Here is a 24,592-nt window from a genome sequence, read left to right as displayed (position 1 = left end):
ACGCCTACGTCACACCTGCCTTGTTGTATTTCGATAATAACACAACCAAAGCGAACGTTTTCTTTTGTAGTATCGGTGTTCATTGTCCCCGCCTCGAGGGTATATGACGGTAACCGAATTTTACTTTCATATATAGCTCTGTGTTTCATAGTAAACGTATTGAACCACCGTCTTTTAAATGGGAATTGAAGGATGAAAAACGTTTTAATCAATATTTAATATGTGCATTTAAATAAACAATAAATGGTCCGTGTTTATGAGCTTGTGGGCCTTTCTCTTCTTAGCGACTGAAGTGATTTACATAACACCGCCGTTTACAACCAATGGGTGTATCCATAGGCGCATCCAAGTGACTGTGTATATGAACCGCTTACTGTGAATCGATAGTCGCTTTAGCAGAGAGATAGGCGCTCCTGTCATGCAGATATTGCAGCAGTTAGAGAGTCTACTACGCGAACTAGATCCTCGAGGAGTGAATGTTTGAGACACAGGTGTAAATACGAAAGTAGTCCTCAGTAGGATTAACGGTTTGAAATCTGTTCACCACGTACGAGTTGCCAGCGTGGGGGTGTAGCTATATTCCCAGTATGCACTCTGAGCTGACTGTCACCTGAAGACCGTACTCTTTAACAAGCAACTGGTGCTTGTAACCGACATCAGCACGGACGATACACTCGCAGTATGAAGGTACGTAGTCAGACTTTATTCACAGTAATAATTTAAACCGTTCATGGTATATAACAGTGTGTCAGTATATATCACATGGTTCGACGTACCATCTCTTTCATCAACTCTGCATGTGTTGAGTTACATACACGCGCTGCTACACGACTTATACAATCACTTCATCACGACGTTATTAATCAAATCAATAACGGATACTCACGACCCGCAGTGTGTGTGATCCATCGAGACGTGTCGTCGATTTTCTGTAGCCTTGTTGTAGGCTGTGTCGTATATAGCCCTTTTTTTCTGATGAATATATAGCCCGCTGTCTGCTTGTAAACTTGAAATCTGCATAGTTGTTAATATGTTATGTTGGTTGATTACTACACTATGATACTCGTAGTCGGTTATTGATATCGCTCGCCCACCACCACAATTTCATAATTGCGGGTTTTAGTTAATGTATTGTCTCGACACGACAGGTACGACACACCATTGATGTTTAATAATGTATCCTCTACTTAAAAAAATACATCACTGATGTATGATGTGTGTGTATGGCGAGGTAACTCCCCTACTACAACAAATTAACACACTAATTGCCAGTAAGTTAGTGTTCTACGTTGAATCGATATCTGTTTCGAACTTTCTGTTTCTGTACCTCAAATGTATGTATTCTATATTCGCAACTTTCACTCCAAATCGATGCCTAAATCATTGAAAGCAAGGAATATAGTCATGAATTATTCCACCACCGGTGATATCTAAACTAAACTTGTCAGCAATACAATCAGTAATTAATATCTCGGTTGTTTTAAAACGGTCAAATTTTATGTTTAATTTTGCACTGATAAAAGAAACGATTCCATTAATATGCATACCTGCATTGATTCAGCCGTTTCTTCCTTTTCAAATTTCATGGCCGTGTTCTATTGTCAGTTTGTCCCCGGTAATCACACTGTCTTTTTGGTAGCCTTGGCAACGATAATATCATTTCCGTCAACTTTCGAGCAAGTACTACACACGTTGCATGAATGCTGTGCAGAAGGTTCTATGTACTTGAGATATGAACTAGCAGGATAATCGCCATTTGGGCAGAATTATGAAATAAATTTCTTAACGGATGACTCGTAAAGCATCACTACACGAAGTATTTGCATAATCGCGCCATCTGCGAATGTAACTTTTTCAAAATTACGATAATGCTTTAAAAGGTACACGACGTTAATCGACATGGCTGATAATAAATACTAGTAGACCAACTGTGTTAATCGCGTTACTTTCGCGTGGTTGAGGTAATAGTGTCCTGTAATGTGAAAACGTTTGTTACGCAAAGCATTTCCACTAAATACAAGAAAATGAAATTAAATCGTCAATACATACGGCAGTAAACGACAATCAAAAGAAAAAAAATGTAAAATACGCGATTTGATGGCAATAACTGCTCCGTTGAAGAATAACGTGTGAGTATCCGATGGTTTTTAAGACAACGCAGGCAATATCTACTCTGTTGATGACTATGGCGGGTAATAGCTACTCTGTTGATGACTGGGGCTGGCAATAGCTACTCTGTTGATATATGGGGCGGGCAATAGATACTCTGTTGATGACTAGGGCGGGCAATGTCTACTCTGTTGATGACTATGGCGGGCAATAGCTACTCTGTTGATGACTAGGGCGGGCAATAGCTACTCTGTTGATGACTATGGCGGGCAATAGCCACTCTGTTGATGACTATGGCGGGCAATAGCCACTCTGTTGATGACTAGTGCGGGCAATAGCTACTCTGTTGATGACTAGTGCGGGCAATAGCTACTCGGTTGATGACTAGTGCAGGCAATAGCTACTCTGTTGATGACTAGTGCGGGCAATAGATACTCTGTTGATGACTAGTGCGGGCAATAGCTACTCTGTTGATGACTAGTGCGGGCAGTAGCTACTCTGTTGATGACTAGTGCGGGCAGTAGCTACTCTTTTGACGACTAGTGCGGGCAATAGCTACTCTGTTGATGACTAGGGCGGGCAATAGCTACTCTGCTGATGAATAGGTCGGACAATAGCTACTCTGTTGATGAATAGGTCGGGCAATAGCTGCCCTGTTGACGGCTTACATGTAAGTTCACAATATATGTGACGTCAAGATGACGTAGATAGGTATATGCAATGTCGTTCAAACATCCAACTCTGTCTGGGGTGTATTGCCGTTCGTCGTTTTGAATAGAATAGCAAATCTCTTAAAAAAACAATATTTGTTTTATGAAAAGATGAACACTAATCAAAACAATGTAGACTCTGTGAACGTCGAGTTTTACACCAGATTACGTCACAGAAACGTTCGTTCACGATGGTGTGACTTTATTGACTGCTTTATTGATCAATAATGTGGACAATAGTTTCTATTTATGAATAATATGGGCAATAGTTGTTTTCGTATATGGATATTGTAAATAGTTTTTTTTTTCTTTGATGGATAAAATGGGCGATAGTTGTATTTATTTATTTATTGATCAATAATGTAGGCAATAGTTGTTCCTGGTTATGGTTAATATGGGCAATAGTTCTTTCCGTGTATGGATATTTTGGGAAATATTTTTCCCTTGATGGATAAAATGGGTGATAGTTGTTTCTATTGATCAATAATGCGGGCAATAGATGTTTCTATTAATGGATAATGCGGGCAATAGTTGTTACTATTGATGAATAATGCGGCAATAGTTGTTTCTATAAATAGATAATGCGGGCAATAGTCGTTTCTGTTTATGGATAATGTGGGCAATAGTTGTTCCTTGTTATGGTTAATATGGGCAATAGTTGTTTCCGTATATGGATAATTTGGGAAATAGTTTTTTCCCTTGATGGATAAAATGGGTGATATTTGTATTTATTTATTTATTGATCAATAATGTGGGCAATAGTTGTTTCTATTGATGGATAATGTGGGCAATAGTTGTTTCTGTTTAAGGATAATGTGGGCAATAGTTGTTTCTGTTTAAGGATAATGTGGGCAATAGTTGTTTCCGTTGTTACAATTATCGTGCGAAGTATTCTCTGTTGACTAATAATACGGGCAATAGTTTCACTGTTGACACGTAACGAGGCCAATATCTGTTTTGCTATGGATAAGGTGAATTTGAGTGGCTGCTCTGTTGGCAAATAAATAGGTTAATATTTTCTCTGATTTACTAGGAGGTACCACGGTCAATAGAATGCATTAATAATTAGGGCGCTGCTGTATAATGCAATATAAGTATTCAATCACTTTTCAATGGAATTTGAAAGCATAAATACTAATTGCAGTTGATAATATAATCAATATATTAATGTAATAATGAAAAAGCTAACATTAAAAAAAAACATTTTCAGGCTGGTTGTAATGGGCATAACATGGAACAATTAAAAATAACAGTTATATTCCGTTTTCATGGCAACATAATAATATATTTATTTTGCTACTGCCGGAGAAATATTTTAGGCAAAACACTCGAAGGCAGATACACGTTAACGTGCTGTCTGCAGTAAGGTGCGTTTTCTGTAGCAGTCTTGGTCCCTTCTAATCACGATGCACTGTGGCAGACCACGCCGTATTCCCACTCTTCAAAACGTCACTGTGGCATTCGTCACTCAGCGTGTATTCGAATTACGTGCATACGTCGCATCATTCTCCTTCCCAGAGTTCCTTGCGGTTAGATTACCGAAAGTATATTCGTAGAAATAGAACTCTGCCTGCGAGATTGACGTCGCATGTTACTCGTATGGAACACGACATCGCGCGGGACTGTCGCGGCGCTTCAAAGTACGCCACAATACAAATACAAATGCCAAGAAATAATTCATTTTGCAAACAAAGCTATTGTCTTTAAAAAAGTTTGGGTTCACCAGCCTAGTTTTTGAGAAACTGATTTTGTATTTCAGTGAATGGCGGCCATTTTGTCAGTATTATAACGCTTCTACTATAGGTTCTTATCGCAAAGATATTATACCATATCTCAAATTGTTGGATGATGACATAGGGTGAAACCTCGTGACCACAACCATAAATCTACTGTATCACACAACGGTGTTTCATTTTAATATATAACTATAACCCCATGGTGGTACACAGTATAACAATAGGTGTTTTAAGTATGGAGACCTTTTCACTTTAATTCTTACCACCTTGTCAGATAACCTGATGGATGGTTACTACGGTGATTGGGAGAGTGTGCAATAAGTTAACAGCTTACATTTTACTCTGTTGTAATTCAGTCACCAGTGGATCTATGTGCTATTAATTAAATACATCACAATATACACTAAATTGAAAACCCCAAAAGACCTTGATTCTACGTACCCACGTGGATGTCCACTTAGAGGTTGAATTGAATTAAAAAAAAATCAAAATCCGCATTCACACGAAGTTGCATTGTTGGTGCTATAACCATCACCGTACTTGTCAAGAATTTCATGTATATATAAAAACTGTACTCTGGTAGAGGTTTCTCAAAAACGAGTTCTCAACACGCATAACTCAATTTATGCTTTAACACCTGCAGGACTTTTCTTGGTCTGCAATGCAGCATGTTGTTACGTGCAGGGTTGTGATCGGTGCATGCATGATAGTAAGTTTGTTTGTAGTACATGCATTCCCCTGGCATGAGTGTGCCTCGATTTCACTGACCTTCAAGTTGGTTGTATGTGTGTGTGTATATACGTTTGTTTAAAAGTAGTATGCCCCCAGGTTAAAATGAACGAAACATAATCAAACCAGCTGCAAATCAAAGTCACGCGTGTCGACCTTATCGCATGCATGAGACAAAAACGCTCTGATTGGATAATGAATCGGCCAATAATATGCTTGCTAATATTGAACACGTGTTGTTAATAGTGAAAGAAAAACATACGCTCCCCCTCACAACATGTACATACATATACACATTTAACATTTAAGTAGCAAATATCGTCTCTGCAATATACTTTTCTAAAATTCACATGATCTCACTTCATTGTTGTTGATAATATTTAACTATCTACTTGACCCATAGCAATCCTTGATCTAAATTTGGAAATTCCTCTCCCAGAGCGAATTATGATTTCTCATTTCCGACGAGGCGGGTTTATGAATGATCATATTCGATACTTTTATACTACATTCGTCGCTGTGACGCTGTATGTACGTCACATAGTCTCTGTATCCACATTTTGATTTCCTTCTTCTTCGCTGACGTATATTATGCGTTTCTGATACTGGGCATAAGAAATGAACGTGACAGGTAATAATTCAGATAGATAGGAAAGCGTGTATATCAAGTTCTTCGTGGAATATATATTTTGTAATGTGCAACGATGTCACAAATTATGCTTACTCTACAAATCAAGCTCTGCACATTAGAGTACACTGAACTATCTTGAATATTCGAGATAACGTAAAGCGCGGTAGTCGTCAATGCGCTCTTCAAATGGAAATCACAAGTATGAGGTTTGACCTGGGCGCGACTTGCACTGATTACCGCCGGTGACTCCTTGATACCTTCGAGTAATATGAAAATTACCTAATTAAAACTTGGAAACGTCCCAGTTCGTACTCGTTGATCTGCGCAACAGTCAAAGTCGCCATCTTTGTTTATATGAGACCCATATAGCTCGCACATGCGCAGCGCGACGACTACCGCGCTTTAAACAATAGTATCCCCCCTGTATGTGAGATCGATACTATCGCGCACACGGCGGTAACATAGATAACCATAGACTTGGCTATCGTAATTACGGTTGATGTCAGATAAACGCATGATACAGTACCCGCTGTAGGACATAAACTACCCCGATCTTTGTGAGCGAACTCGCGTGCGCGACACTCAGGTGTGTCAAATATAACGTTAAAGGGCGGTGGTCGTCGTACCGCGTTCTATTCGATATGGGAATAGGACGTATACAACGCGTGTAAATTTCATTGTTTGTTTACATGAAATTCGAACACGCGCTGCGCGACGACCACCGCCCTTTAAGATACATACGCACTGACTGCTTGCCTGCGTGTCGCTTATCCTGTTCTAACATATCGTATATTATCCGGAGTACAACTGTATCATGCTCCGCTACAATTATAGCTTAATCTTTTTAAATGTTAAGATTTCAGTGTTAACTTTTGGCTTCGAGATATACCATTAAGCGAACGGTAAATGGCATTTTAAGTACAGCGAATGGCCAAAGTACACATTCACGGGAATTAGGGTGTTAATGTTAGACAATAAACGAACGTAACAATCACGCCGGTCGTTACACCTTGACATTAAATACACTCTACACAGCTGCTATGTGATACATGTTATTACCGCCCACGAATGTAAATACGTGAATGGAATGATAATCAATACGTCGGATTTGCACAACGCCGTGTTTGAAATGCAAAGCGATGAAACCGAAACTAGAATACATGCCAAGAAGTACTACGAGTACGCTATCATATTTTAGCGTGGTTGAATTTGTTGAGATTGAATCTCCTCCAAAGTCTTTACTTTTTGCAAATTTAACGTAAATTTATTTTAATTTAATTCAATTCGATTCTTAATACATTTAATTTATTTCGATTCAAATGGAGTATTGTTAATTAATTGCGACATCCCTATTGAAGGCTTATTTTTCTTGTGAAACGACTATGCCCACAATATGATGAACGTGACGACGCAATGCCTATCCACACACTTTCGATGAGTATTCTTCGTAGGAAGTCTATCCATGCACCTGCGAATTCTACGTGGTTTATTTCGAAAGGTGTCCCAGATGGTCTATTCATACACTTACTCCGCCTACAATACACAAGTGTCTATAATATTAACCATTCTACGCCACTGTAAATGGCGAAGTCCTTGTTGGGGTCCCAAGAGGCGCTCATAAAATAGTCACACTTTACCGGTTAGTAACCTGAATTGCAAATGTTGCTGTTTCAGTAATTTCAATACTTAGTATTATCAAAGCCCACAGGGGATTCCTTCCAATCATTTGTTACTGTTAACAACCAGAAAGGGCTGTATTAATAAATCCAGTGATAAGTAAATTATCAATGGAGTGGAATATGTATTGCGATAAGCAGTGGAGCTGCAATTCAATATACATATATACTATATAACGAACAACTTAACATACTTGTTTCTATGGAGAAATACGCTGCAAAAAAGGGCCGATAATAATTATAACGTGGAACGAGGCCACTAATCAATTTCCTGTTTCCGTTAAACACATGCAGTTCCGGTAAATCGGTTTCATTTTCTTTGGGGTGAATAGATTTAAGGTCAACTTAAATTATTTTGATTATTTGAAATGGGTTAGGCCAGTGAAATGTCGGTTTGAAAGTCACTGGCTTTTTGTGATTTTGACTGCGGCCTATTTGTGTGCAAAAGTTCACTGATATTGGCCCCTCGTAAATATGATGGATTTCATAAGAACCACGACATAATACATGGAGATGGAGATGGAGATTTTGTGTCGTGTACTTTATAATATCATACAATGAACCAATGAAAACGTGTACGTGTGTATTATGAAAATAATTTCGCATTTTGAAAACGTCATGTTAAAAAATAACACAGAGTAATGATATATATCACACAATGACCGTATCGTCATGTTGTTTGTTACGTCCTTATTTTAAGTTTCCGTAGATAAATTCAGGCTTTTAATTTGATATTTGACGCGATGACGTAAACTCTTCGATTGGTATTTAATCAATTCTACAAATTAGCCCCACCGCTATTGTGTGGCGCATACATACACTTATCGTAATGTTAAATTTGGTAAATACACGAGATATCTACATTATAGTCAATTGTGACGATAGATTTATTATGTGATACCTACAGACAGTTTCAATACGTCGTTTCTGACAACGTAAACGTGACAGTATCATCTGGTGTGAATTTGTATAAAACTCCTGTGAAATTTAAATGTTTTCCAGGCACCAATGTTCTTTTTTTGAAAAAAAGGCAATATCTCAGTAGACAATATATTAAGGAAGGGGATGTCGCAATGCCATTTATAATGTAGAATATTCTTGAACGTAAAATAACATTAATGGAATTGCCAATGTTATAGACTTGTTTGCACCCTATGTATCCCGTAAAATGCATAAATGAAACAACTATATATCTGTTTATAACGAAACGAGGCGTGTTTTTTTCCAATACTGATATCCGTGATGCTATGTGAAAACTACATCGAATCAAATACTAATTAGATTAATTATACTAGATTAGACGTCAGTTATAAACTCTTTGTCAAGTGTAGTGTTCGTTAACACTTGTTGATAAAAAAAATGAAACCATGAAAGAGCCTAACATAGAGCCCTAACATAATCCAAGTGAGAATTTTGATAATTTTACCAGGTGCATTACATTTCCAAAGAAGATACCACACAATCTGATGCTCAGTAAATTCCTTTGAAAAATCCAATAACGCACAATATAATTTGCTCAATAAGCAAGATGACTGTCCATAATGTTGTGGAATGTTTTGCTGAAAGTGCTCAAAATAACATACCCAACCACAGATCCTTGAACAAAAGTCGTACAGGGAATTTACAAGAACACAAAACAAATAACTGAAAACAGTTCCCAAGAACAAAATAAAAACAACTGACAAATACACTACACCACACAGCAAAATAAGTAATATAAACATATATGGATTCCGTGATATACAGGAAGTGATGTCAGATGTTTTGAAAAAACTGACCAGGTTTCTGCTTCACATGTGCCACCCGTCTTATATCATTCTCAATCATAATCAAGTGTTTTTTGACATTGACATTGATGGCATCTGAGATCATCTTTGTAACAGGTTTATTGATTTTAAGTACAGCCCCCGTATATCTCCAAGTCGTTCTCTAAAACACAAAGTCTGCATATGTACTACAGGCCCTGACATACCGAATGACTTGAGAAATATATACCCCATAAGCGACAGAAAGTGCGATAATGTTGCAAAGATGTAAACATTGATGATAGTTAAAATTAAAGTTATCTCACTTTAGTCTGGTAGAAAGCTGGTCAAATTCACGATACATATGTAAGTATGAAACGAATGATTCAGCATTCCCTTTATCTCAATCCTCTGAATACATCACTGAAATAAGGTATGTCATCAATATATCGAAATGTGAATGTGAAATGATTTGGCGCCCTTCTACCTGTTGTTTTTATGTAATTTCCGTAATACTTCATATAAATAAATCTACAGTCAAGGAAGTGCAATTTGTTCCATTGGAATTCCTATATTTTGTTGAAAAATATATCAGTCTTGCTCTTAAAGATGTAGTTGGAGTCATATCCAAATGCTATGTATGTATGTAACACCTACAATCATTGTAAGTGCCTAATGGATAATGTTCTTAATATATAGCTTTAATTTGTCATACATAGTAGTATGTAGGGTAGAACAATCTCTTTTTTTTCGAGATCCATATTTTGTGTATACTACTTCTAGAAAACACGACATCGCATTATTTGTATGTCTCTCATTGATGGTGAACAAAAAAAACGATGTTGTTTCAAAAAATCTCTAACAATCCACGATTTGTTCGTAGACGTTCGGCGCCAAAATAGTAAGTAATATGCATCTTTTCACACGACATGGCTATTGTTATTCATAAGGCACAGTGCAAGAAATACAATTTTAAATTACCAAATAACGCTGTCACACAGTTGAAAATTCTTTCCCGTGCAGCTGCCGTTCGGAATTTCAAGACATGAATTGTACGACCCTATCTGGTCCAAAGTTGTCATCGATAATATTAATGTAAGCACTACACGACAGCTTTCTGAGGACGACAAATATGATACTAGTAATTTGTCATTCAGAGTATGTAGTTTACACCGGGGGAATACGTTTCTTATTCCGGTAGCAATACTATTAATTCTTTGATTTGATAATCATTGTAACTTACGTCATTATTTATTGAACTTTTGAAGAGAACAATAAGGTCACACAACTAAATAAAGAAAAATAACAAAGTAACAATAAAAACAATAAATTATAAAGGAAACGTCTCTCCGGGGGTCGGATGTTGCCGTCTTTTTGGAAAGCTTCATTACATACGTTTTCCCCAGTGTTTATATTAAATTTTATTTTACAATCAATACAAATTCTTGGTTCATAAATTTAAGGATGCCTTTTTAAGCTTACTGATATGATGACTGTTCCCGATTCAATGTGATGTAATGGAGAGGAACGCGTCTTATAATTCTCCTTTATTACCTACCAGTTTTGCCAATGGAGCTCTCGTTTCGTGAAATCAGATTCTAATATAGTTAACGACGCACACACACACACACAGACTGACTGACTAGCAACACAGTATGCGTGCTATTTCCTGTATTTGTTGACGAATACAGACAGGGTGTATGTATTCTGGATAAACACGACGTCAGCAATCGCCACAAATTATTCCACCTCGAACGTTTATCTTGTACGGGAAAACAGTAGCTGCACAAATGTGTGTTACGTGTTTTCTATCAATCTCTGTCATCGCTATGGTAGTCTAGATTGTATCGAGACAAATAGGGCTTGTTTGGTGTCGTGATATGCATACGTATTGCGGCTTTCATCGAAGATTTCGTACACTTTACTCAGAGAAATGTTACCAGATATTTCAACTAATACGGAACTGGCTTGCCTTACATTATTTCATCAATATATTATATTATATCTTCCTTTAGTTTTCTACGTCATTTACTCTACACTTTGGTGTGAAATGTGAAAAAGCTACCCACCCACACTTGCAAATGAAAGTAAAATACTCGAAACACGTAACCAAATTACAATTGTATTCGTGCGCTCTACATAGTATTGACTATTCCCCGTGCGTGGTTCCTTCATATATCACTTGGTAATGGCATCCTGTTTTGATTCAAGCCATTAAGTATTTTCCATTTTTTATACCCATACTGATTATCTGTGCCTCTTCATCGATCCATGTAATCTTTACATATTTTACAGTAGATGCTATCTTCTGTTCCTCATCAGTTGCGATGGCAACCATCAAATAATTAGCCTGTACGATTTCTCATCCTGACTACACGGTGTACATTGCGTTTCATATCCGCGCGTGCCACAATGGAAAATCGCTAATTTGGTATAATGGATAAAGTGAGTGTATCTTTGGATAAATCTCTCAATTTTCTGATGAAATGCCCTCCCGACCTTTAATATCCTTGATTAAAATGTAGATAAATTATGGTATAGTTTGTTATCTCAAAAAGTAACACGGGAGTGACGTCATCGACGTTTCATGTAGTGAAAGCAGCTGCTGTAGTGGTTTTAATACTAATTGGGGGACTGGGGAAGGATTAGAAACACGTTATTAGACAATATTGCTCATCTAAGATCCCGTTAACATTAAAAGCTAAACTTGTTAACATAATGTATGCATGTACTCCAGGGTATTGTTCACTGCCCATACACAACATACTACCATGCTACGTGCTCTATTAATCAACTATAAAATGATACGCGGCGATGTGCCGCGAGAAGCCCGCGTTGATATGAATAACATTCAGGGGATATTTTATATATTTTAACAAAGTGAGTCGGTAAATTTGGTGACTAAAACTGAAATGTTGGGACGTAAAATGAACAACTATAACTGAACACTAAATTATTATATACCATCGTTAGCTCAACATTTCACTATTGCAATATACTACGTTACGTTACGTTACGTTACACTATATTACATTACGCTATAACAATTAATAAGAGTGTATACTATAACGTAATATAATGACTCCAGAATACATATCACATCATTCTATGCGCCGTTACGTAATATACTATGCTTTATATACTATAATGGAAAATGATCTTTTCAGTAAAACTGTGCCAAAATCCATTCTAATGATGTAGCTGTAAAATGGCAGATTCCAACTTTGGTAGCTAGAAAAAACTAGTGACGTAAACGGATCGCCTATTGAATTCTTTTGAAATATGGTTGCTTCGACGACGGCTTACGACTGACTTCGTACTGAGGTCGTGCATTGTCCTCCAGCGGCCCAGTCTCCTTGCCATATATCTTTGCGCTTCGTGTTATAAGTGGCGCGTATCGATCAATCTCCTTTCTGTGACATGACGTAGGAATATTCCAAGACACCACATACGTAAAAAATCCCAAGAAAATGTAATTCATTTTTTTAGACGAAACCATGCCCGCCCAATACATTGTGAGCAATTGAACATACAATTTTAAACAAATTTAACACATCGTAGTATATGAACAGTTAGTATTCTCTTGTGAACACATTATGTTTTACACAACGCTTACGTAATAGAACGTGGCGCACCAAGGTACGTTGTCCAGAACTTAGTTTTATCTACATCGACGTTCTCTGCTGTTGCCTATGTATTGTCTAACGTATTTGATTCTACCAACAACAGTGTAACACACACGGAAACATGGTTCACATATTTCGATACAAATAAACACACAACACGGGGAGATTGAACCCACGACCATGCCAAATGCGCCTCGTTACTCTAAGCAGACGCGCACCTCATTATGCCACACAGAGCGTCTCTAAAAAAAAAAGACGGCTTCAAACTAGCGCGTAATTCTCGTGGACCTACAGTGACTAGATATATAGACATGCGTAAGTCTAATCTCTGACGCCACAAACAACATGTAGAATAAAAATGCAGCAGTAGCATGGAACACATACAATGTGAATATATAAAAATACAGATACAATGGGAATCAAAATATCTATTAAGCCCCATATTTTAAATCTATACGTCTGGAAATATCTATTCAGTGTCACTTTGTTGATATATGTTCGCTTCGTCAGTTTCAACACAAAACATATTCGAAAATTGTGCGATAATATAAATACGTATCAATCATTCGTTTGTTATTGTATATATAATTCTCTGTATACTATTAACTTCGGCATTTTATACTCAAGGACGTAACAATGTACAGTATGACATTAAATCGTCATAAAATATACGTGTAACAGAAGCATGCAACGTGTTATTACGCTCTCGTGATTGTGAGCCGTAACTATAATGTACTTTACTCTAATGCGCACTGTTTATATTTAATATAGTTATATAATTTGGGAAAAAAATCCAAGAGAATAAAATGAATAATTTTAATTATTTCTATGCTGAAAATATATTACTGAGAGACATCAACTCATATGGAGTTAATGGAATCGTGCCTAGTCTAATGTACGAAGTCTATCTTATCCTTTTAAGATATACTAGCAGTCTTACTAGCGGTGGAAGACGTAACTTTTTCATTACAACATATAGTCTTCGGGAAAACGTAACCATCTCATGACAGTGTGCCATAACGCATGTCACTGCTCCGCTGCAACATGGCAATTGAAAACGTAGTTTACGAGCTCGCCACAACTAGGAAATCTCTACGGCGAATCTGAACTGTAATATTTTCATTGTGTATTCACATTGTCAAGAAATCTTCACGTTGGTAAAAACATACCGTAGTTGCCGGATACACGTAATTGAATGAAATAGTTATCGCAGCTTGTGTAAATAAATGCATGGCGAGTTTTCAATATGTGCCTTTAGGTAATCAGCCGAAGGAGCTTACTTCATCAAATGTTCCCAGTGTTGTCTAATAGAGCAACCGAATTGGCCATGTTTGAAACGCCGACTGCCGAGGTAGCGTTGCCATTAAACGGACCTTTTTTAATGTGATCCGATTTTTTGTGATAGGTTTTTAATGAAAATTAACCGAATTTATATAACAGAAAGAACTAGTGCATGTATAAGGTGTTAGCATGTTGGTCTTATCGAAGTCTATACACGGATTCAGATAGATGTATGCCAGTAATTGTATATTGGGGCACATGAACAAACATGATTTCTGACCTACACGTATAGTATATTAAATCATTGGGTCGGACAAATATAAAAACTTTCTTCACTGTCATCCCTTTGAAAAACCCTAGGGAGATTTTTAGATAAAATCTCGTTGCTTGTAATGCGTTCGAAAAGACCTACAAAACAAGGAATGTCTGAATGCTTACAACATATATAACATCGTCTGTTACATCGGATCTCCGAACACCGGGAGCCCGACTCACTCATCAAATGGAAAAAAACATCACTGACTGCTTCAGATCTGGGATTGTGATTATTTGTTTAATAATATCCTGTATAAAATCTGTCCCTCTCGCTTAAAACAATTTCCCTACGCGGATACATATACGTTTTTATAGGTTTCGCAATTGTTAGTCGCTTTCTATTTTGCATAATACACAACGTCAGTTTCTCAACAACCCATTACACTGAGATCACACAGGTTAAAATGTGCCATTAACTGATTCTAAATCATTCATTTAATACAGGATACTTTGTGTGTCTAATAACATGCATAGATTACCGATACTAATTACGAAGTCTCGTTACTGTCAAATATTCGTGCTTAGTAATGATGGATGATGTGGTACAATTGCAGCATTCGTATTGCAATTTATAATAAAAATGGTTTTAGTTTAATCTTGTTATTAATTATGGTAATTATAATAGTGACGCTATTCAGTCTTGATATAGCTTGTGGTGTACACCGTGTCATTTATTTTAGGGGAAACATTTTATTTGTTATAAGCCAAAGAATGGTGTCCAGGGGAGCTGTTTAAAAAAGTGATTTTGAGGTCAAGGGCATTTTTTGCAAACGCTTGAGAACAAGGCAATTTTAAAATGCTTTCATGGCAGGGGATTTTTTTAGAATTGCCCCAATGGTGGTGGGTTTGCTGTGTAAGAAAGGCGTGGTTGTTCGCAGGAGTTCTACAGGGGAGATAGGAAAGTGATTAAATGTTTTGTTCGAGAGAATATCTAAACAGCTTTTAACCCCCCGCTATAATTTAATTGATCAATTCAACTAGCAGACCAGGCTCACCACTTACCATCAATTGTTCATTTAACATCAACGCTTGCCGGTTGCATCTGCAATTTGCTGCGAATAACTAGGTTGCGGTGAACTACCTAGTATATCAACATTCACAAAATAACAAGCGACGCGTGATAATCGATATAAGTAGTCTCAGTCGGGATACAAAGTAATCTAATTTTTCCTAAAACTCGATTATCCATTGGTCTAAAAGATCTGAAAATAATAATGTCATTAACATGCGTAATGCTTTGTATATATCTAGTGTACAGGTATAACTCATAGAGTAGTAATATTAATTCCAGATACATTATGAATATATAAGTTACTAATGACGTTTATATATATGTACTTTGCGCCTTTGATGTTATTTTTCACAATAATTTTAAACAACTTCTTGCATACTACCGACACCCAATAATCCCATTTCCATGGTTACTGCACGACATAATATACGCTAGACTGTTAGTTAAACCATAAACCCTAGAGAATAAGTAAGTGCATAATTTCTTTTTAAGGAATGTAACTTTGTAAAAACAATTAAGCTAATTGATGCTAATCGCCCCCTTGCTGAATCTGTCTAATTCCCTCACTTATTCTGATTTTGCATCAGTTACATAATAAACAGGCCGTACTACAAAAACACATCAATTTCAAAAAGCGTGTTCTCCCGTGATAATCAAATTATAAATTTTAATTAACATGCAATGCAACATTGCATATCACATATGTTGATTTCATCTTTAGTGAAGTTTAGAAGCGGTCTGTCAAGTACTGACATGGTTCAGTGGCGACAGTTGTACATATGGTGATAGAGCGGCATTTTAACATATCAATATGTGTTTGCGCAGTCTCTGCGCATGCCCGAATGTATTTGTCCTGAACCTAGCACGATGCAGGTGTATATTGTAACATGGTATTCTACTATACGTGTATACACTAAAGCCTATATTGCCACATATTGCTGGAGTCGAGATTGGATGACAGACTATATAGGTAATGTTATCGGAGCTAGTCTCTCACGATTGAATACGAATTGTGTCGCAGTAACTCCAATGTATTATTTCATTCAACAACAAACAATCTCATCGATTTACTTCTTTCCAAATGACAAACCTCGATGTCAATTCCCCGCCGTACATGCATTGTTTGCAACTGATTTGAGCGTCAATATGTATGGGAGTTGTTGATGTATGGGATTTGTATGACGTATACACCAAAGATAGGCATTTCTAAGGAAGTAATTCGATTGTTACGAGTGAGTCTTCACGCCTCTCCAATACTTGCATATATCGCATTATTAAATGCCGTTTTCTCTTTCTTTTCCAGCGCCTTGAGGTGATCGCAAGATGATTACCGAAAAAATGTCGGATGAGGTAATTGTTAATCTAATCGTTCATCTCATTGTCCACGTATCAATATACACCACTTTGTTAAATTTACTGCCAGTCTTCGGATAATGTACGGTATTTGCGTATCATTGGGTACGCCTTAATCAATACACATAACAACGCGAGTGTGTACATAGCGCTTGCATCGAGTACATTGAGATTGTACGCAAAATACCAAATTGTGAATTAGGTTTATACTGCTCACATGCAATTGTTATGTACATGCGTATACAAATACATGAAATGAAAACACACTTCACGGTAAAACATAATACACCCTCGAAATAGCATGTTATGACTAGTGACACCAAATCGGTATTATAACGTATAACCTGACTGATTATGTTGCGGTTTAAATATGCGAAGTAATATCTAGGCCAGTATCGAGAAAGCAATTTTCAAAATCACTAACCTACCACATGTATTTATCCCAAGTACACGAGGTTTTGTATAATATAATATTATAGAAATATTGACCCGGGCCAAGGTCGATACACATTTGTTGAACCGAAGAGCGGGCTATTGTTGACCGAGGCTTCGACAAATCTCTTTTTCGACCGAGGCTAGGGTCAATATTTGCATTATTATACCGAATTGAACAAACACTATATAGAAAGCTGTATCGCAATATCTCTCGTGTCCAAGATTTCATTGACAACACCCAGAATGTTCTCCATTCACACAAGTGGCAGTTTCATCACACTGAGAAGTCAATACTCAAATATACCGACCTCCAAATGGGCAAATCTGATTGGCTGTTAGGGATATGGTGTAATAATAAATGTTCTAAAATGACAATGTATTTGAACTCATCCATATTTACATCTAATGCATATAATCCACAACATTTTTGAAGCCACAGTTAGTGTCCAACACTGGACATATATGGACATAACTATTTCTCAGTAAAACCATTTGTTTTAAATGCTATATTTGGTTTTTATAAGTAATATACCAGGATTTTTTTAATTGATATCTGGTGTACATGTATGTGAAATTATTGTGGTGTATTTCGAGCCATGTCTACGTCATCTGTTGTTACACGTGGTACCGATCGACCAATGAGAACGAATCGATTCACTAATGAACAGTTAATGGTGTCACGTTAATGGTGTCAATTTTTAATAAACCACCGCCTTAATCGAGTATACGACTCGGTATTATAAATATATATATATATGCACATATAAGTGGCAGTTTATGGCGATTATATTATGCCAACTTACATTTTAAATGTAATGCTGAGACATGGAAATAAATTTGAAGCACAAATGTGATACAAACACTCGAAACGGTATTTGAAATAAAAATTGGTCTGGAAGAGATACATAAGTGATGGACCAAATTCGCAAATACTCGTGGATCGCATATTTTACGCTCTACGCACGAAGAGTAATGGGTTGGCGGAGTGGAAATTGTACTGACATCAACTTGAAAGCTTTATAAATCCCCCCCCCCCCCACATCAACTCTCAAGGTCAAACTAAAGTGTCCCTTGCAACCCACATCTCATAATGGTCACGTCGCGCGATGTTAACGTTCATGAATTATTTCATAACGTTTAATCTTGCCCCGTTACCTGATAAGAAAACACGATGTTTCGCGATAGTTCCGTCTGTAACCTTGCAACGCGACAATAAGTCGCCAGCTTGCTCGCACAAGCATCGTTTAGCAATTCACTGTACTGGTAGTATTTTAGTCGTAATAATCGTAAATCAGGTACATTGCCAGATAGTATTAAATATATTCTACTTCTGCAGAAGATATTTATAATACATGTACATCCACATATGCGTCTAGAATGTCGAAATATTTACCAACTCATTTTCGTATCTAGAATCGACGTGTCAAGTGTTTGTGCCATACATTGAACATTCAACGAATATAACTACTGTAAATACTAGTGCAGATAATTTCCCAACAGCATCACATAATATGACACCCCGAATACTCATCAGAATTTATCGAGATTTGATTGATAGATGTACATGGGAATTAGCAAACTTCATTCGCTGAATGACTGGCCGGGTTTGCTTCACTGTCGTATCATACATTTAAGAAATCGAGCGAAGATCAACTCCCATGTGTGTGACTCTAAAAGCACATAAATGAAATAACGTATATCGCATATCAGACATTTCGCGTCTTGTCTATTCGATAATTGATTGCGCTGATTAAGTTGCTGAACGAATTTTTAACCCCAGTGACCTTTTCTTCTCAAAGATATACATCGCTGATTATAATTGTTCCTATCGCAGATTCTATGGCAAAATCGAGTCCATTTGTCCACATTGACGGGAATACCACACACTTGTTTTAGTTCACTGCACCGAAACGTTCCCCAATGTTACATCTCGTGCTTTATACTGAGATTTGTATATGTTTAAATGCATTGCACGAGTTGCATATTTAGGGGATACGATGCTAATATCGTCACAGTAAACTGACAAACACGTAAAATGACACTCGCAATTCATAAAACATTTTCTGATTCTCGTGTGCCGGGTTGATGCCGATGTCTCCTAGTACCATTAACGGTGCAATCAGTCATATCTACGCGACGAACCGTGAAGGTTTTACCACTGAAAGTTAACTCACCCGTTCGACAGCGTGTAATATCCGAGATATAACACGTCACTACGGAACAAATGCAAGTATTAATGTACTCCAGCGTGCTTCTCGCGGAGATAAACAATCCTTGTATGAAGATGAAATTATCATAAATCAGTGGTTTCAATATAAAGCATTTGTTCAAATTAATAAATTAGTGCACGTAGTTTACTCATCTCTAATCGCTATTGCAACTGTCGCATTCCAGTCACAGTTTAGCAAGAGACCGTGTCCCTCACGTATATACAAAAGAACGCTCGTTAGTTTCGCTAATGTGATTCGTTCTTACGATCACTATCTGTATATAACGTATGCCGTTCTTGTTAATGATAACACAATGCTAACATCGTTAAGCAATACTGTAATTACACACACGATTCTGAACTCATACCTAAACAAACTCTAAAGTCAACTGTTGATATTAAATCTTTTTAAAAGTAAAGATGTTTTAGGTGTCAAGTTTTAATTTGATATCCAAGAGGACCATGCATAGTTAAACGGACTCCTTACTATACTGCAATAATGTGTCAATGTCAACAATTATTTTCTAGTATCATTATTTCTCTACAGGTTGAGAGTTTGGGCAACGTTTTTCACTTATCGGAAAAGGAGAAAAAAGATCGGCTGTTTCATATAAAGTACAATGGGAAAGATGATAGATATTACCGATATAGCGGCGACGTCGATTGCATTAAGGGATGGAAAAGGGGAATCTACACTATGGTGAATATAAAACGTTCTTGGGTTGAAAATAATGGCGAAGAACAGGTAAATATTTAGTATCAAGCACATCAAAGACATGACTCAAACAATGGACACTCGCTTATTTCTCAATTCCCCGGATCACACGCAGACTCATGCATAGATATTGTCGACAACACTCTTATATTCATTTAGATGATATCGTTCACCTCATTCTAAAACTATGATTTGAAAGGCCCTTTTCATCTCTGGTAAAGTACCTCACAATTGCATTATAGCCTGTCGATTTTATTAAAAGGATTGCAAATGCTCAATGCACGTAGCCAGCAGTTCGAGCTCACGCTTTGCTTGAAATGCCGCCTGAATGGAACACATTGTTAATACTGAATACACAATTCCAATACGTTATGTGTGAACAATAATGACGCTACCTTTATTGATTATACAATTTATCGCTCTAATAAAAGTGCGTTATTAGACTGGTTTGAACTATATTAAACCTCGTAATGTACAGTTTATTAATACTTAATGTCTACAGTGTGAAGCTCTATCGAGCTATAACAAAATACAGCACAAGGTGAACCCAGGTGTATTCATAGCCACAGAATATACGAGAAATCTATACCTCATATCATATGCAAATTACATGCATCATAATCTTATGTGATGGTGAATATATTACAAACACATCTGTACGCTTGCATAATACACCTAAAAAACATATTTATACTGGTTGTGCGAGAATAAATAGTAATATGTATATCCCACGATTAAATATTCTCATAATAAAGCTACAAGTTGAGAGGCAAATTGGCTGAAAAACCCAATGGTAATTAACGAATGCCAAAAGAATGTATAATATATAATTAATTGCTTATCCTTGTTTATATTAATATTCGGATGAAATATGGACGATATCCACGATAGATAAGATTGCATTCACAATAATTCAATTTTCAATTAAATGATAATATCACAAACATATATATTCCCAATCACCAGGTGTATCTCACTCGTCGTTCTGGCTACGCAAGTGCCTCTGTCAGTTGGAAATTTGATTTCAGAGAATCTGACTTGGTGATTGATGCCATACAAGCTGTGACATATGGGAGAACGGAAACAGGTGGACGTATTCTGTACGATATGGTGTCCCAGGACGTGCTCGATGTCGGTTTAGGTGAGTTGGGCAGAACGGGTTACGGTCTAACAATCTGTCTTCTTCATGTAGTTGGGCCAGTTCTGGTTCAAATATTGTGATTTCAATATTACTACTCCCAAAAATAATAAAAAAATATATGACTCATACTTTCGAGTAGAAGCATCGATTGGAGAATGATGGAAGCCCGTAAACGCCAATAAAAGCCCATACATGTTTTCGCAGCCATCGTTTATTTTACACAGAACAGAGTAGTGTGACTGATTGGCACAGTTGATATGCGTCATTTAATTTTCCGTTAAATCATTACTATGGACCCGATCCATATTCGTCTGTACATCTTCGCCCCAACATAATATAATACATTACATTACACTTTATGTTATGCTGCATTCGGCATAACGTTTTATCATTACCTTAAACTTTTGTTAAAACTCCCCTCCAAAATAAATCAGGCTACTAAAAGAGCTTAAATGAAGATTCACCTAATGATTGTGATGATATTCTTATACATTTGACTATGGTTTTTTGTATCACAGCAAAACGCAAAGGCAAAAAATATTTGCTGAATGGATGGCAGACGTTGCTGATCGTGGCTTATCTGGACGGCGATCCTGGAATCAGACACTCACAAACGCAATTACTCTATCAGAATATTACTAAAGATCCAGAATTCTGTCCACTGGACATTACAATAACTCTCAAAGTAAGTACAAAGTGGATCATCAAATCGAATATATATCAAACTGCTACTAAATAGACTAAATACTTTGGCGATTTGGGCGAGTATCCCCTTTCATGTGCATCAATTTCCACGTGTTCTAATTTCACGCGCATGTGAAACACTTTCTTCTATATTTCGTTCCGTTGCCTCTCCTATATCTTTCTGTCCGCACTGCGAGTAACTTTTCTATTACGTTACATTGGTTGTAAATATTTGTTAGCATATAGAAAGCACTCTCTGTAATGACAAAATATTCTACAAATTATGGCTGTAAGCACTTACGTGCGTTCTCTCATGTTCTACATATTGAATTTCCTGTTGTTTTTTTGGGGGGGGGAGGAATACCTTTTCAAACAATGATTAATAAACAAATATGTAGGTAGCTAGTTATCGCAGTTACGAAATGACCATTTTATTCTATTTTTTTCATGCTAAGCCACTCAAGAAAAAGATATGCACATGTGGAAAAGAAAAGCGCCATACATCTGCCAGTAGTAGAAATAAATACGATAGTAGGAAGACCAGTAACGCAGTGTGTGATTGCAGGCAGTGTACATGTCCTATATACAATAGAACGCTTAAAGACAAACGACAAGCTAAGTATGGTAGATCAAAAAAGGACAAAGTTATTAAAGAGGCTGTGATCGAACGATATAACAGGAACAACTCCTTTGTCACGCAGAACTATGGCGAAACGCATCTAAAGGTTCCAATGGATACAAGGTTGTCATTTGGAGATGTTGCTGAGAGAGCAAATTCCAATGTCAGTTGCGCATCCGACTTCTCAGAACATGCTACCGACGGTAGATCGCCAAGTATCTCTACAATGAAATCAGCTGGGAGTGAAGAAAGCGTTAAACCGTCAACCTCTAAAGAATATGCTAAGTACATTTCAGATTCCGAGAATGCATCTGGTTCGCAGGGAAATATAAGAGAAGCGTGGGGTGAGAAGATGGATCAAGAAAAGCGGACAAGGGTAGGAATAACTTAAAATGCGTAGATATGTGCAATGATTGTGGGCACCTCAGTATACTCGCTTTGGAAAAATAAATGATTCCATATAATATAACTTTGTTACTAGTAGAGATATTTCTGTTTCTTTATGAAAACTATTCTTAGTGTATGAAAATTAAAACGAATTCGAAAGAACCTGATACCAAATATCACATTCATTTCATATTTCTCTTTTCTAGATCAGTCATGGAGAGTTAACTGACGAAACAGACACGGCGCCTCTTACACCAAACAAGAAAAACAAAAAATGCATAATCATGTAGAGAAAAGCACATGGCATATGCACCGAACATGAACATTTTATTCATATAAAAAACCTGAAACTTAAAGGCAATATATTTATTGCGATCATCCGTCCAAACTTATGTTCTACAATTATGTTCTAGAATTTAAGAATTATTTCAAACTTGGAGAATGTATATAGTTTTATTATTACAACATATCAATGTATAATTGAAAACAATAGCACATTTCCACCTCTGATCTGTGATCTAATGGCAAAAAGATAATGGCTTTTGATAACTTAACTTATTGATAACTTATTTGATTGATTAGCCGAACTCCGCGAAAAGGGTACTATTATTCTTTACTCTAATAAGTAGAACTTCATTTGCACTTTTGACATTTTTTGTGAGATTAACAATTATTCTAGCCAGATTTTATCTATGCATTGTAAACTAAATTTTTCAAATTTGTATATATGCTATATTTATTTACTTATTTTAAATTTCATTTCCGATTAGACACACCCAAGAATACATAGAATCGATAATAGAACCAATGCTCGAAACGTGCTATTATTATAATTACACTGTGCGGTTTAGTCGCAATATTGTGTGTGTAATGAAAGCTTGTTTCACATATCATGATTGTGTTGACATTTATACATCATTGATGAGACAATAAAACACGTACTAATCCACTAAATCCACTTTTTCATATAATCCACCGCTTTCCTACTTTGTGTTAAGACCATTCTACTTTACTATGTTGTCATATATCATTTACAAACAATAATCGGTCTCAGAACATTGTATTACGTAATGATGTCATATCACATATGGCACCACTTTCACTAAACATTGGCATTAATGATATTACCCTTTGACATAAAGAAATTATGGTAAGGAAAATGAAATAGAACAGGTAATTACTCTGTAATCCAACAATATTCCCAAACTAAACGATCAATCGACATGTCAATGCTTTTTTTAATAATGGATGATTTATACAAAGTTAATTTTCCCATCATATATTCAATTCTAGCTTACTTGGGTTTCAGGGCATATTTCGATTTTTCTATTTTATTTATTGCTGTAGATAGACAATTGATTATTTTTATTTGAACCAACAGTAGTTTTATTTAGTAAATAATTATATATTTCTCTTTAACATTCAAAACAAGATTAAATACAAATAGGCAATAAACAAGTGTGTAGGAAATATATCATA

General features: G+C 36.5%; 1 protein-coding gene across 1 annotated transcript; it reads left to right on the top strand.

The window, feature by feature from the left end:
• Positions 1-435: 435 nt before the first annotated feature.
• Positions 436-23,415, top strand: LOC144354646 (uncharacterized). The gene is made up of 7 exons (XM_078010304.2): positions 436-687; positions 16,874-16,920; positions 20,115-20,312; positions 21,249-21,423; positions 21,942-22,108; positions 22,563-23,102; positions 23,320-23,415. The coding sequence occupies exons 2-7, from the start codon at positions 16,894-16,896 to the stop codon at positions 23,401-23,403; spliced, it is 1,191 nt and encodes a 396-aa protein (XP_077866430.1). The 5' UTR covers positions 436-687; positions 16,874-16,893; the 3' UTR covers positions 23,404-23,415.
• Positions 23,416-24,592: the final 1,177 nt, after the last annotated feature.

This window comes from Saccoglossus kowalevskii, chromosome 16 (genome assembly GCF_978046115.1).
Source record: "Saccoglossus kowalevskii chromosome 16, keSacKowa6.1, whole genome shotgun sequence".
Taxonomy (NCBI): Eukaryota; Metazoa; Hemichordata; class Enteropneusta; family Harrimaniidae; genus Saccoglossus; species Saccoglossus kowalevskii.
This window is presented reverse-complemented; position numbering and strand designations above follow the sequence as displayed.

Coding starts and splice junctions, on each gene's coding strand:
- LOC144354646 (XM_078010304.2), top strand. CDS start 16,894: ATGATTACCGAAAAAATGTCGGATGAG. Junction 20,313..21,248: donor AAAATAATGGCGAAGAACAG/GTAAATATTTAG, acceptor CCCAATCACCAG/GTGTATCTCACTCGTCGTTC. Junction 23,103..23,319: donor ATCAAGAAAAGCGGACAAGG/GTAGGAATAACT, acceptor TCTCTTTTCTAG/ATCAGTCATGGAGAGTTAAC.